The 13,079-nt window shown below is 42.1% G+C and overlaps 1 protein-coding gene across 1 annotated transcript in view; it reads right to left on the minus strand.

The window, feature by feature from the left end:
- The window catches only part of insrb (insulin receptor b), a 79,167-nt gene that overhangs the window by 14,319 nt on the left and 51,769 nt on the right, over positions 1–13,079 (minus strand). The window contains exons 3-4 of the mRNA XM_044360924.1: positions 5,973–6,181; positions 5,717–5,850 (exon numbers count right to left, since the gene is read on the minus strand). Of these exons, the coding sequence (XP_044216859.1) occupies positions 5,717–5,850; positions 5,973–6,181 (343 nt within the window). The remainder of the gene's footprint in view (positions 1–5,716; positions 5,851–5,972; positions 6,182–13,079) is intronic.

Genomic DNA, 13,079 nt, shown 5'->3' on the forward strand with positions numbered 1-13,079 from the left:
CCAGCTGCAGCTCCCAACAGACATTCCTCTGTTTCTCTCTCTCTCTGAGCTCAATGAGTGGCGTCCTCTCACTGCAAACATGTGCTTATGCACGTAATCACATACACACACGTACACTGAGCAATGAGGCCTTGATAGTTGCTGCCTTTCAGGAAATTCATTCACAAAAGGCAGGCCTTGTCTAGCGAGCAGCCGGGTACACACCACACAGAGAAAAGGGACCCAACGCTTCATTCACAAATGAGCACTTTTTTTTAAGCCCTCTCAAAAGAACATAATCCCTCTCTTTAATTCCACTTCCAGCTTTGACATCCCTTACCACAAAGGTCTGCCTCAGACGTAAACTAAAAAGCTGTATTTTGGTTGGTTAACAACAAAATCTTGAAACTTCGCTCTTAACACCAACAACTGATATCTTCCCCCACCCACCAATGTCTTTTTAAGGGGCTGCTCTGATGTGAGGTGGCCGTGCAACAAAAAGAAGAAAGTCAGGTCAAAATTTTCAGTGTTCTTGAAAAAATATGCTTATATCTACAAAGCAGGGTATGACATTGGATCATTGGAGTGGATTCTGAAGTCCAATCGGGGTTTGGGAGCTCAAAGCTGAGGAGACAATGACATCAAACGGCAGCCTTAACAGGCACCTTTTTAAGGCAGCCCCTGTGCCCTGGGAACAGCTAACAAAGGATGCTGTTGCTCACTGCAGGGACCACGCAAGCTCTGCATGAACTGCCATTTGTAAGCTCACCCTGTTTTAATTCCATGTTTATGCAACTCTTATTGTAATCCCCCTCTAAAGGAAGCAAGCACACACACACACACACAATTTTAACCAAATTGTGCCCCTACTTTCCCCCCCAAACAGCACAGCCTTGCTATAGAAGCCATTTGCCATAGAGACATGCAACACTGAGTCCCAGGGGTGCAGTTTTGGTCCTTGTCTGGTTTTTCCTATCCACTCTCAGGGAGCCAAATGAACCATTACACACCTGGCTTCTCCTAGTTTCCATCTTATCAAGCTTTTAATAATTTACATCAATCAGAGGCCAAATCATTGTTTCCCCTCTATGACTTCTGAGTGAGTGGAAAGTAGCTGTAATGATCTCCCCGAAACAACAGTGAGAAGCAAAACTCAAAGATATTTTGTGTCTCTCTCTTTTTCTCCCACATGGAAAATTGTAAATTCAGCTTCTCAAAAGTAACGCTCTAGTTGCAGTGTAGAAAGACAGAATGTTTTGGGCCGTTGTACTGAAAAACACAGACACACAGGCAGACAGGCTGGGTCCAACAGCAGCTCTTAAAGGGACAGTGTTTATCTGTCCGGCTGAACCCTGTGACTCGGGCTCCAGGGTCTGCTAGAACCATCTAGAACAGCGGCCGCAGCTGACGCTTGGGTTTGGTTTCGGGCCCGGGCCTGGCAGAACCAGACCGTTTGCACGCACGCACGCAAGCACACACAAACACACTGCTGTACTACTGTGCTCTCACAGCATCCAGGAAAGATGAGCATACTCCTTCATACAGTAGATGTTAGTGAATGTGAAATGTTGAGAGAGAAAAGCTACCTGCCTGGAGAGACGAGCTGGGACAAAAAGGGGATAAAGAGACGATGTATAAAAATGAATGGTACAGTCTACATACATAAAGTGTGTCTAAAAATACATTTTATCATGATTGTTCAAAAGCGTCTGAAACTGTTCCCTGACTGTGTCGTTTCTCAGCCGCACAGGATTATGTGACCGTTTTGACATTGTTGTGATGTTTGTATTTTTTTCTGTTGTATTCACAGTGATAACTTAACATAGTCACTATCCAACCTAACATTAAAGATACTCAAATTTGCATAATAATAGTGAAAGATGCCCAAGGGAGTCAAGATCTTACTACCCAACGGTTTATTGGCGTCACAGAAAAACCATGATGCAAACCTTTGGGTGTCCTTTTCTTCTACTCTGGAATATCCCTCCTCCTCGTCAATCCTCACTGGGGTGTGTGTGTATGTGTGTGTATGTGTGTGTGTGTGTGTGCATTTGTACATCGTGTGTCGTCTGCCTGACTGTCTGGAGATGTGTGTGTCTGTCTGGGTGTAGCTTCTGCCAGGCTAAGCCACTGTGATGACGCTTGTTCTTGCTCTAACCAGACCATAGCAGCAAAACACACACACACACACACACACACACATACACACAGGCCCTGATGTTGCAACTGCAACAGAATCCTAATGGAAAAGAAAAGTCTTGTTTATCACATAATGTGCACACACAAACATCCATACGTAAGCACACAAAAACAAATACACACGTGCACGCACAAACACAAACACACACACACACACACACACACACAAAGGATGCCAGTCTGCCTTATGCCTCAGGGTGTATGAGACTTAAAGCAATGTTCTTTTCTGTCTAAGCACCTGATAATCCCCACAGGCTGGCAGCATGCAAGGGAAAGTCAATCTCTCTCTCTCCGACACAGACACACATGATACATTTGAAGAAAGTCATGTTGGGTTAAAATGTCCTTACCGTTCCCGCTGGCTGTGCTAAAAACTCATGTGCATGTGAGTTTGTGTTATTTACCTGATAAATACATCTATATATACACACCACTCTCTATCTGGACACAGTGCACATTTCCCCCAGCCTGCACCTGGAAAAACCCGACCAAACACAAGCTAATGTAGTCACAAACACGTTCTGCACACACAAACAGTCAAATGCATTGTGCGTGCACACACATACACATTTATATATGCACAAACACACATGCATTTACACAGGTATACCAGAAACACACAAACACCATCAATCATCCAGCCACCTGTGGCTTCAAGCGATGCAGACATCTTCGGCACACAACCTTCTCTTATTAGAACAAACAGAGAAATGCGCCTCTCTGTCCTTCTTTTTATTCATTCTTCATCTGTCTTCCTTCTTCACACCCCATTAATGTCTCTATACCACCATCCAAGGACTATTTTATCCCCCACGTTTTTACTGGAAAATGTCTTATCCCTATTGCCAGCGTCTGAAATTAACACCCGCCAAGCACCAAATGCAGGTAGATTTTCTGTTCGGTGAGTAAATCTTGGAAGGCTATTCGCCACACTGGCGGGTAAACGTTTGTACCAAAATAGTCAAAATCTGGTATGATGGCTCGTAGGAAATTACTCATGTTTGTCCCTAAACCATGTAGATACATGGACCACGTGTTTTTACGCACGTCTAAACAGTGCCGTGAAACTGTAGGAGTGCTCGAGACAGTCTGAGGCGAAGGAGCACCAGCCGCAGACCGTCTTGACCGCACATAGTTTCGTGGCACTGTTTACTGTATGGGACGCCATTTTTTTTTTTTTTTTGCCTCTGATATGCTTACCCTTATATTCTTACCCTAACCTTAACCAATCTCACTCCTCATGTGTAAACCTAACCAACCCAACCACAAGGGAAACGAGTACTAGCCAATCAGAGGCAGAGTAGGGCAGGCCATGACTTCGCCATCCTATGAAAAAAAAATTAGCGTACAGGTCTGCTTCTAGCTACAGTATTCAACATACGTAATACCTTATTATCGCAATGAAATGCACTGAAACAAATGTGTATTTGACACAAAAAGGCAATTTATTATTTTAGCTGGTAAAAAATACGCTCGGCCGGTGGATGTTTTCATCTACCAGTCCCCTTGGCAGGTGAGTCAAAAAGTTAATTTCGGACACTGCCTATTGCCTAAACCTATGCATGTGTTTTGAAAGCATGCAAACAGGGGTGGTTTCAAAACACATACTTGGCCTCAAAACAAATACATGTCCTCCTCATTTAGCAACAGCAACTGACGCTAAATGAGGAAGCCACTGATGTTCCTCTACCCCCCTTCAGTACAAGAGGAACGCTAAATAAGGTCATGCCCTTGCATGTTGCACATGCAGACAAAACTCTGAGCTAAACAGGACCAGGTGAGGTCCAGACAGCTTCTAGAGGTCAAACTTGGCCGACACTTTTATCCAGGGCCATTTACAATAAGATAAGAGGTTCAGTGTACTTAAGGACAAATGTCTCTTACAGGGATTTGGACCTTTGATCTTTCACCTGTGTGACATACTCTTTTAATCACTTTAACCACTAGGCTATACTGCTACTACAGCGAAAAAATCTGGGAGATGCAGACATCCATTCCCTGGAAGTGTACAACACCCTTGTGACCCTAACTGTGTTTAAATACATCAATCAAATCTTCAATATCAATCTATAATACTTATTACTAATTTACTATTATTTCACATGAAATAATCTCATGTTAACTACTCAGCAAGACTAAGTAAACAAGTCCAAGACAGACTGTAAAGTTGAGCTCAGGTTCCTACAGAATAATCCTTTCAAAAGGAAAATAATTGGCTATTGGCTGCGTAAAAGACCCAGTCACATTATTTCACCCCAGTGCACCCTTATGTGCTGGTTCCAAAATAATCAACACTTAAGCATGATTACAAATGTTGCTCAATGCTGATACAGTTTTTTTCCTCTGCAACACAACATCCAGTTTCAATAAATTAAGTATACACATTTAATGTGCATACTAAAACTCTTACAATACTTTTATGAACTGCTGTCAACAGCTATTTGTTTTATGTCAGTTTGGTAATGCTTTGACTTGATGCAGCTGTGTAATCACTGAGAACAGAATGTCATAGAGGCTGTGAAAACACCAGGGACTCATTTACAGCAATTGAGATTAGAGGACTTATTTGCATATGAAATTATGAAGTCTCATATCTATATGGAAACTTTGTGTTTGGTTCTGCTTAGTAACTTATTATCATTAGAGTCATTATTAGAGTTATCAACGTTTGTTTGTTCATCTGGTATGTGCTGCTTATTTTGTGTTTCATACAACTACATTGTCATCTGAAAGAGTTGCCCAGTTTTCAGAATCGGAGGGTTGAGAAAATTGAAGCAAATTAAAAGCAGTTTGTATTAAAGTTTTTACAAGAGCAGGTCATGGCTGGCCAATAATCACACAGCATATGTTTTTTTCCCCTTAGCAGACAATTAGCTCCCTCTGGCAATATTTGACAGCAGAAATATACAGAATTTTTTTAAAAAATAAGAAAGTATTCTTTCTCATGGGCTTATACACTTACTGGCAAAGCCTCAAAGAGCATTTGTTCTATGAACTGATACTGAGCTTGATACATTTTTTACATAAAAACTGAAAGACTAAAAAGTTCAAAATACAGCGTAACACTAATACTATTAATCATATTGACTGCCTGCACTGCCAGTGCTAAATTAATCATGAACCTGCATGTTTTTAAGAGCTGAAGAGCACTGCTTACAGTTGACAAAGAGGCAAACAAAAAAGCAGGTGATGTTTTGCCCTTTCCTTTGCTTCACTACTACACATCTACATCATTTTCTCCTCAGCAGCCCAGCTGCTTATCTACAGAGGAGAACAGACTTTCCATAGTGGAAAAACAATTCGGCCTTTTTGTTTGATCAACTTCCAAATGCCATCATCTCTTGTGCGCAAATGTTATTGAGTGTGTTGGGTGACAATACACTTGTCTGCTGAAGTCACAGAGGGATGACTTGCTGTGGGTGACAGTTACATCTACGATCATGTAATGATGGCCACCATCAATAACACAGCAATGTTGATGGTGGCACCAGTGGTGTGTGTATGTGTGTGTGTGTATGTAAGTGTGAGTCAGACGTACATAGTGGAGTTTACAGTGGTGTATCCAGAAGGACACTCTGGGATACAGGCCCCGTTGTGGATGACGTATTCAGAGCAGCTTGATTCCCGGTCCTGGTTCAACTTCTTAGTCTGCTTACATTGGTTGTGGAGTTCCTGAAATGAGAAGCAAGGATAATGTATATAAAACATGTATGTTTAAGTGTGTGAGTTTACTATACCTGCATTTGTGTTTAAAATGATTCGGGTTAGCCTTAAGAATCCCAGTTTTTACCAACCTGACAGAAGGAGAAACTGATACAGCGCCAGCCCTTGAAGACATAGTATCCAGGAGGACACTTCTCTACACATGTGTTCCCATGCTGAAGGTTCCTGCAGGCCACACAGCTACTAGCGTTGCCTGGCTCCGAGCAGCCACCCAAGCACTGGTCATCGCAGCACTGGCCCTGGAGGCTACACGCACCATGCTTACAGTTGTCCAAACACACTGCAGAACAGCAAAAGAGGAGAAAAGAGAAAGAAGTGGTTAATATCAGGTTACATACTAGTAAACATCTCTGAATGAAATCATTTTTTATTTTGGCCCCCACATACATCACATATCAACATGATATATACATAAAGATAGTGTGTTTAACCACTCCTGGTTTAAATGGCATTCAAAGACGAGTGGGAGTGGGACTTATCCAAAGTTCACAAACATCATGCAGAAGCAAAGTAAAATAAAAAACAAAACACCAAATATAACAGCACATGGCTAAATGTAGGCAGGAGTATTTCTCTCCGTCTCTGTTGCTCCAACTAGCATTTAACAGCTCAAAAAAAATCAAAACAAGGAGAAGCGGAGAGAGCAAAACCCTGTGGTCAAAATGGCCACCAAGTGGTGGTTTTCTCTGATCTGGGAGAAACGAAGGAACCGCATGCATGTTTGGTGTGTACATACACACACATGACCATGGCTGCATGAACTATGAACAGGTGTTGTGGTTCTGTGTTGCCTTTTTAACGTGTTATTGCTGGGGGTACTCAAAGAGAAAATGGAAATGGTATACTGCCATCAGCAGGAATACATTTGACCCTCACAGAAAGGACAAACCAATGTCAAAGAACACAGTACATAAACATTAAGATCTGTGATTGCTGGATGTTAGATTGCTGACTTCAGTATTTAATTCACCAACTTTATTTCCTATTGTAAAATCCAACCCAACCACCACACCAATGTATAAACACTTGGCAAAGCCCATGTGAATTAACAAAGCATGAACATATGTAGCTTAAGGGTTAGATCATTCTGTGTCAACAAGTCGAATGTAACTCACAATTGCATGACTTCACCTCTGTATTCTGTGGTTTTATGTTATACTGAAATATCGCTGTTGTCCCAAGAGGTTGGCTGAACATGAAAACTTAATTTGCACAAAAGCAAATGATTAGACAGTAATTAGCATTCAAGAACACAATTAGACAAGTTCTAGCTGTAATTTGCATGTAAACATGCAATTGGACAACCACTAGTTACCCACCTAGCATCCATGAGAGAGTGAGTGACCACAATTTATTCCCAACACTGGTAGTCTGCAGTGCCATGGAAACAACCTTAATTGCTAATGGGTTGAACATTATATGTCATTGGCTCATGTCAGGTTTCATTTGACCTATTGGGAAACAACATTTGGTCAAAGAGCCTGAGTGTCCTTGTGATTGGATTAGCCATCAGGTTTGACCTGTGCCCTGTAATGATCTAATAAACTAGCTGTTATTGCCTTGTCTGTGGGCCAGCAGAGACTCATTACATCTCACCTTATACCAGGCACTGACCTTTTTACCAACTGCGCATACTGACTGGGTGCAAACAAGATAGGGATCCATTGTGAATCAAGGGTTGGGAAGTATTTACTGAGGCTGCATTTTATTCTACAATCCACTGTAGCAAAGATGTCCAGTCTCAAATATCAAAACCAACACCATAAGTTTCTTCCTCTGAATAGACTCTTGATTTTCAGTTAAGTGCAGCACCAATCAGTACAAGTGCTAAAAATACCCCAAAAATCAATCAGTGTTTCTAACATCTAATCCTTTCATTTAATTTGGAATCCAGAGGAGAAAACAGCAACATACACGGGGCACATATCTGAACCCTGACTGGGTTTCCTGTGCATGACCCTGTGTGTTAATCACTGTCTCTCACTGTGTCTCTCACTGTACTGTCAGCTTTAATATCACGTGCTAACTGAACTAAAGAGTGTCAGGCCAAGAAGCAGATCTAGGTCAAATAACAAGCTACAAACATTTCCAAGACTATTTTGCCCTGCTTTGGGTCCCTTTGTGGTGAAAATTCATAGCATCAAGAAAATTAAGAGTCTACATTTATGATTGTTTTTTTACTCCTATGATATTTGAGTTAAACCTAATACAGCTAACCTCAGGAAGATGAATCATGGTAACTGTTCCCTAACAGTATTCTGACAAGTAATTGAAAAAATATTGTTTGGGAGTGTGTCACACTGTTAATTAGCCGAAAAGTGCAATGAGGGCACTGCATGCCAGCCTTCATGGGATGCCACCTCTATGAGGATATCACATGAGCACTCACTGCCAAGGATACAGCTAAGAACCCCCCTCCCCACTCCCTCCCTCCTGCACAGGAGGGCTGCCCATTGTGCTGCCTGAGTAAAAGCAGAGGACAGACAGGGTTGTGGCAGGGGGAGAACATGGCCGGGATAATGAGGTTAAAGGAAAGAACAATGACAAAAGGGACAGGGTCAAAATCGCAGAGAGGGAAAATGACTAATATAGAAAAAACATCATCTTTGACTTTCTGCAGTAGTTCATGCAGAGGTCGCTCCACTACGTTTTCTTTACTGTGATGTAGTAAACCCACCACTGCACAATCTTCTCTGACCCACAGAGAAAAATGCATAGCTTTCTTCCAGCCCTCCCCTCTCTTGTCTGTCTGCTGTGTGTGTACATACTGTGACCACGGCATCACATAACAGAGCAGAGAGAGCTCTCCAATCCAGCTCCAGCTCAGGATCCATGCCGGAGTGCCGCTCTAGCCCTAGATCCACCCTCAGCTTCAGCCAATGTGTTTGCTGGCTGGGGGAGGCAGCCATTCAATGGCCTCTTCCATGTCGGGGAGGAGAGACGCCCAGGGTTAACCCTGGCCTTGCTGGGGCAGACAGGGGGCAGACGCAGCCAAGGAGCAAGCATGCTCATAAATCAGCTTTACATCAAATCCATTCAATACAGGGTCATGAAAAACAGTTGTTTACATCCCCTGTTATATTAATAGAAATGTGTGATAAATAAGTGAACTACCTTGCTGTTTTTTTTAAAATCACTCATGGTTATTTTTTTATTCTCCTGAGGGATATTTCCCCTTTTCCTTTTCTACTTCAATCTGATCTCAGCACAGCGGTCTCAGCAGGGAGTACTACAGTAGCATAACACCACTACTGCAGCAGCATTATTCCCCATTCTGCTCACGCTAGTGCTGGGCTACACAAGCTAGCTGCTATGCCAAACATGCTCCAGTCAGCTCACTCATTCATTCATCCCCTCCTCCTACTCCACTGTCCTCTTCTCTATCCCTCCTCTCCGCCACAGCCTCACCCAGCCTTGCACCACTATCTATCTCTCTATCTGCCTGCCTGCCTGCCTTTCTAGGCCACTCGGCCCCTCCCACTTTCATTCATACAACGCCTTGTTTTGTTTTCATGCTGGGTGGATGGGGGGGGGGATGGAGGGAAGGACGCATGGATGGAGGGATGATTTCACTCATGCTTCAACAACAAGAGGAGGAGGAGGAGGCGGTAGCATCCTGGAGAGCTTATCTCTCATTAAGCTAAACACGCACATGCATGTAAAGCTCACTGTGTCATTCAATAATTTGCTTGCTGCTTCCTTGTGTACACACACACACACACACACACACACGCACACACATATATACACAGTTCCAGTAAGGGTTTTAAATGCAAAGCCTGATCAAAGGTGTGTTGTGTTTACCTTTCATTTGGCCATGGCAGTAAAGAGCCCTGGCTGCTCAGTCCCCAGGGAAGGAACATGGGAGAAGCTGTGCAGCCAATAGCGTGCAGCCACACACGGCAACACTTCCTGCTCTTAACACATAAAACTTCCCCTTTAATTGGCAGTGTTGTCTACAGGCGAAGTGCTGGGAACAATAACAAACACGTTTTTACCCCAGAGCCATTTACTCAGGAGAGCACATGCACGCACACACTCATCCACCCTCTTACAGACACACACACAGCTGCTGGATTCACGTTTACTATATTTGGCCACAGTGGGAGTCCTAAGCTTCAAAAGCTTTGCTATAAATGCTTCGAGTGATCTGATGTAAGACATTCGCCCGGAGAGAGTAGAGGAGAGAGACGAGTGAGGGGGGGGGAGGGGGGAGGGGAGAGAATGTAAACAAAAACATACTGATTGCTGGGAGGGAGAGAGGGATACTGTCATAAGAAGCGTCGATATACATGCAAGTAAGTGTACACAAGGCCACACACAAACCGAGGCAAAGGTCTGTTTGAGTTCACAATGATGGGCAGTAGAAGAGTAACAGAGGAGGGAGAGGAGAGGGGGAATAAGGTGAGCTGAAGAGTCAGAGAGGGAGAATGTTAACAGATTTCTGATCAAGTTTTTCTAGATGTTTATGTAGTTAGTTCAGTTGGAATCGAGCCAATACTCTTCACAAGAGGTCAAAATATATGTTGGCAGGATTAACCTCTAATCTAGTTTGCTGTCCCCTGGCTTCAAAAATGTCTAGTGCAAAACAGCGGATCCTCTTTATCATAAGCTCCCCCCTCTCCCACTCCATAACTTGAGTAGTGGCCAAAGTCACAACTGTAGGTCATGTGTGATATCCTTGGGCCAAAAATGAATGACAAAAAAAAGTCTGTAAAACTATGAAGAGAATTTCCTGAGCATCAATCACATTTGGAAGTCTTTGGAAGTCACAATTTCACAACCATTAGCCAAATATCTCTATCTAAAATCCAAAATTCCAGTCATTTGTTAAGGTGAACAACTGGCCAGACAGAACCACAGAGAGGCATTAATGTACATACGCTATGGGCACCCATGGTAAGAAGTAGGAGAGATGTTTTCAGTGTATGTGTTGGATGAGCAGTTTCATTGGAATAAATGGGCTGCCATGATTAAATACATCTTCCATAGTTTAATATATCCATTAATTTTCTTTTATTCTGAACCAGTAGCATCATTTACTCTATTGAGCATTTCATATCTAGACAACAGTGATTGGGGAAACAAGGAAAGTCGTATAAAACTAGTATAACTTGTATAAGTGATTTAATACATGTTCAGACAGCATAATTAGCTGAGACAGCTTACTGATGAGTCCAGTTCCTTTTATTTGTAGAAAAATTATCCTCAATGGTAAAGCAAAGTCATTATCTCACACTATGGTTTGTCACCGAGTCTCTGGGGGTTACTATTTTATATTATCTACTACATCTGAAAGGGAAGTAAACACTTTGGTCAGTATAAATACAGTGCAAGCTGATAGTGGTTGGAAAGTATGATTATGACTACAAATGATAGTGGGGGGGGGGCAGCTTCATATGCTTTGTCATGTTCATGTGTATTTGGAATTAAGATATTTCTTATACTTTTTCTTGCAAATCTAAATATGTACAGACTTTACTCGGCCTGCATTAAGGGATGAAAAGAGAAGTAAACAGTCATACCCCTCCTTTTCCTCTGTAACAGCCACTCCCTCTCAGGGTTATTGACACTCAGATAAAGAGCAGCTATTATGCAAGCGACTTTCCAAACACAGTAACCTGAGAGGTGTAAGTATGTGTACATGAGTTTCTGTGTATTTTCAATGTGTTCAAAGGAGTAAAGCCCAAGAAAACATGTACCTGCAAATATCAAGATATTTCATTGTAATTACAAAGGGAGGCCGACGGACAAACTTCCTAAAGCCAACAGATCCTAAACATCACCGTTAGTGCAAACACAGGCGACACATATGAGCCCTGCAGGTATGTGTAGAGGCAAATTCTTCAAATTTGAACAATCCTTGTCAAAAACTCTTTGTTGGATACTGTATGTCAAATGGGACATCGGTTATTCACTTTTGGAGGTCTTTTTTTCCTCAATCTTAAATTTAATTGATATCGGCCGCAACAATCCAGCATCAGTTTCCTGGGAACAAGATTGCGTCATGATAAAAACAACATAGACAATAGTTCTTAGGAATTGTTGCCAAACAGTGTTTCCTCAGAAGTGGTCCTGCATATGACAGCTAATAAGTAAACACAGAGTTAATGTGTCAGGAATAACAAACTGAAAGTGGAGTATTTCAGCAATCACCACATCTCCTCCCTTTCTATCAGCTCTATATAATCACGTTGATCTGTCACCAAGACAATGACGACCATGACGATCTGCGCCGTCTCTTTACAGAGTGCGTACATTAATCCAAAACGGCAAATGTTTGGACAAGACATTTATGCATGTCCACAAGGTCTCGGGCAGACCAGATCTTGTGCGGGAACTCATCTCTGAACAACACACACACTCTCTCTCATCACTCAGTAACAATACTGGGTGGTTTACCATGCCAAGACGTTTACTGCTCTGTTTATGTCACTAGGTCACGATGGCTTTATCGATCACATTGTATACTGCAGGTGGTAAGACACAGACAACAGTCAGTGACAAACAGTATGTGTCAATAACAATATGAAAACAATTTGTTTGTTTTTGCCATGCTGTAGTCCAGATGGATGTTGACAGTCAGTTTAGACAATCACAAAAATCTTGTAAGTACATTTTACACACGTGTGCACCTAGTCAGGCTCTTCCGCCGAATGACTGTTTACCCTATATGGACTATATGGATATAAATACAGGGCAAACAATAATTAAAGCATCAATTTCACAAGAACCTCCTGTACCAAGTATAAATTCTTATATAAAAGTAAGTGACATTCAGAGAAGGAAAAAGCAGAGCACACTGGCAAGAGATTTTCCATTGTTTCCGTGTGTGTGTGTGTGTGTATGTATGTCCTATTGGCTAAATGACCCAGACTATATTGGGTTACTGATGGTTGGAATTGGCTGAAAGAGAACAGGGCTTGTCTCTCTCACACACACACACACACACACAAACACACACAGTTCATGCAGCGGTCTCTTTTCCTTTTTAGTGTTTGTTTCACTCCAAAGCTAGCAAACCTCCATCCACACACTCATATATATATATACACATATACACAACTCTGTAAACTGGTCATTGTGGTGAAAATGCTCACAAAGAGGTGACAACAAAAATCATATTTAAATTTGATTATTGGGAAATACCAGCTAATTTAGCAGATTTTTGTTTTATC

The sequence above is a fragment of the Thunnus albacares genome, chromosome 9 (assembly GCF_914725855.1).
Source record: "Thunnus albacares chromosome 9, fThuAlb1.1, whole genome shotgun sequence".
Classification (NCBI taxonomy): domain Eukaryota; kingdom Metazoa; phylum Chordata; class Actinopteri; order Scombriformes; family Scombridae; genus Thunnus; species Thunnus albacares.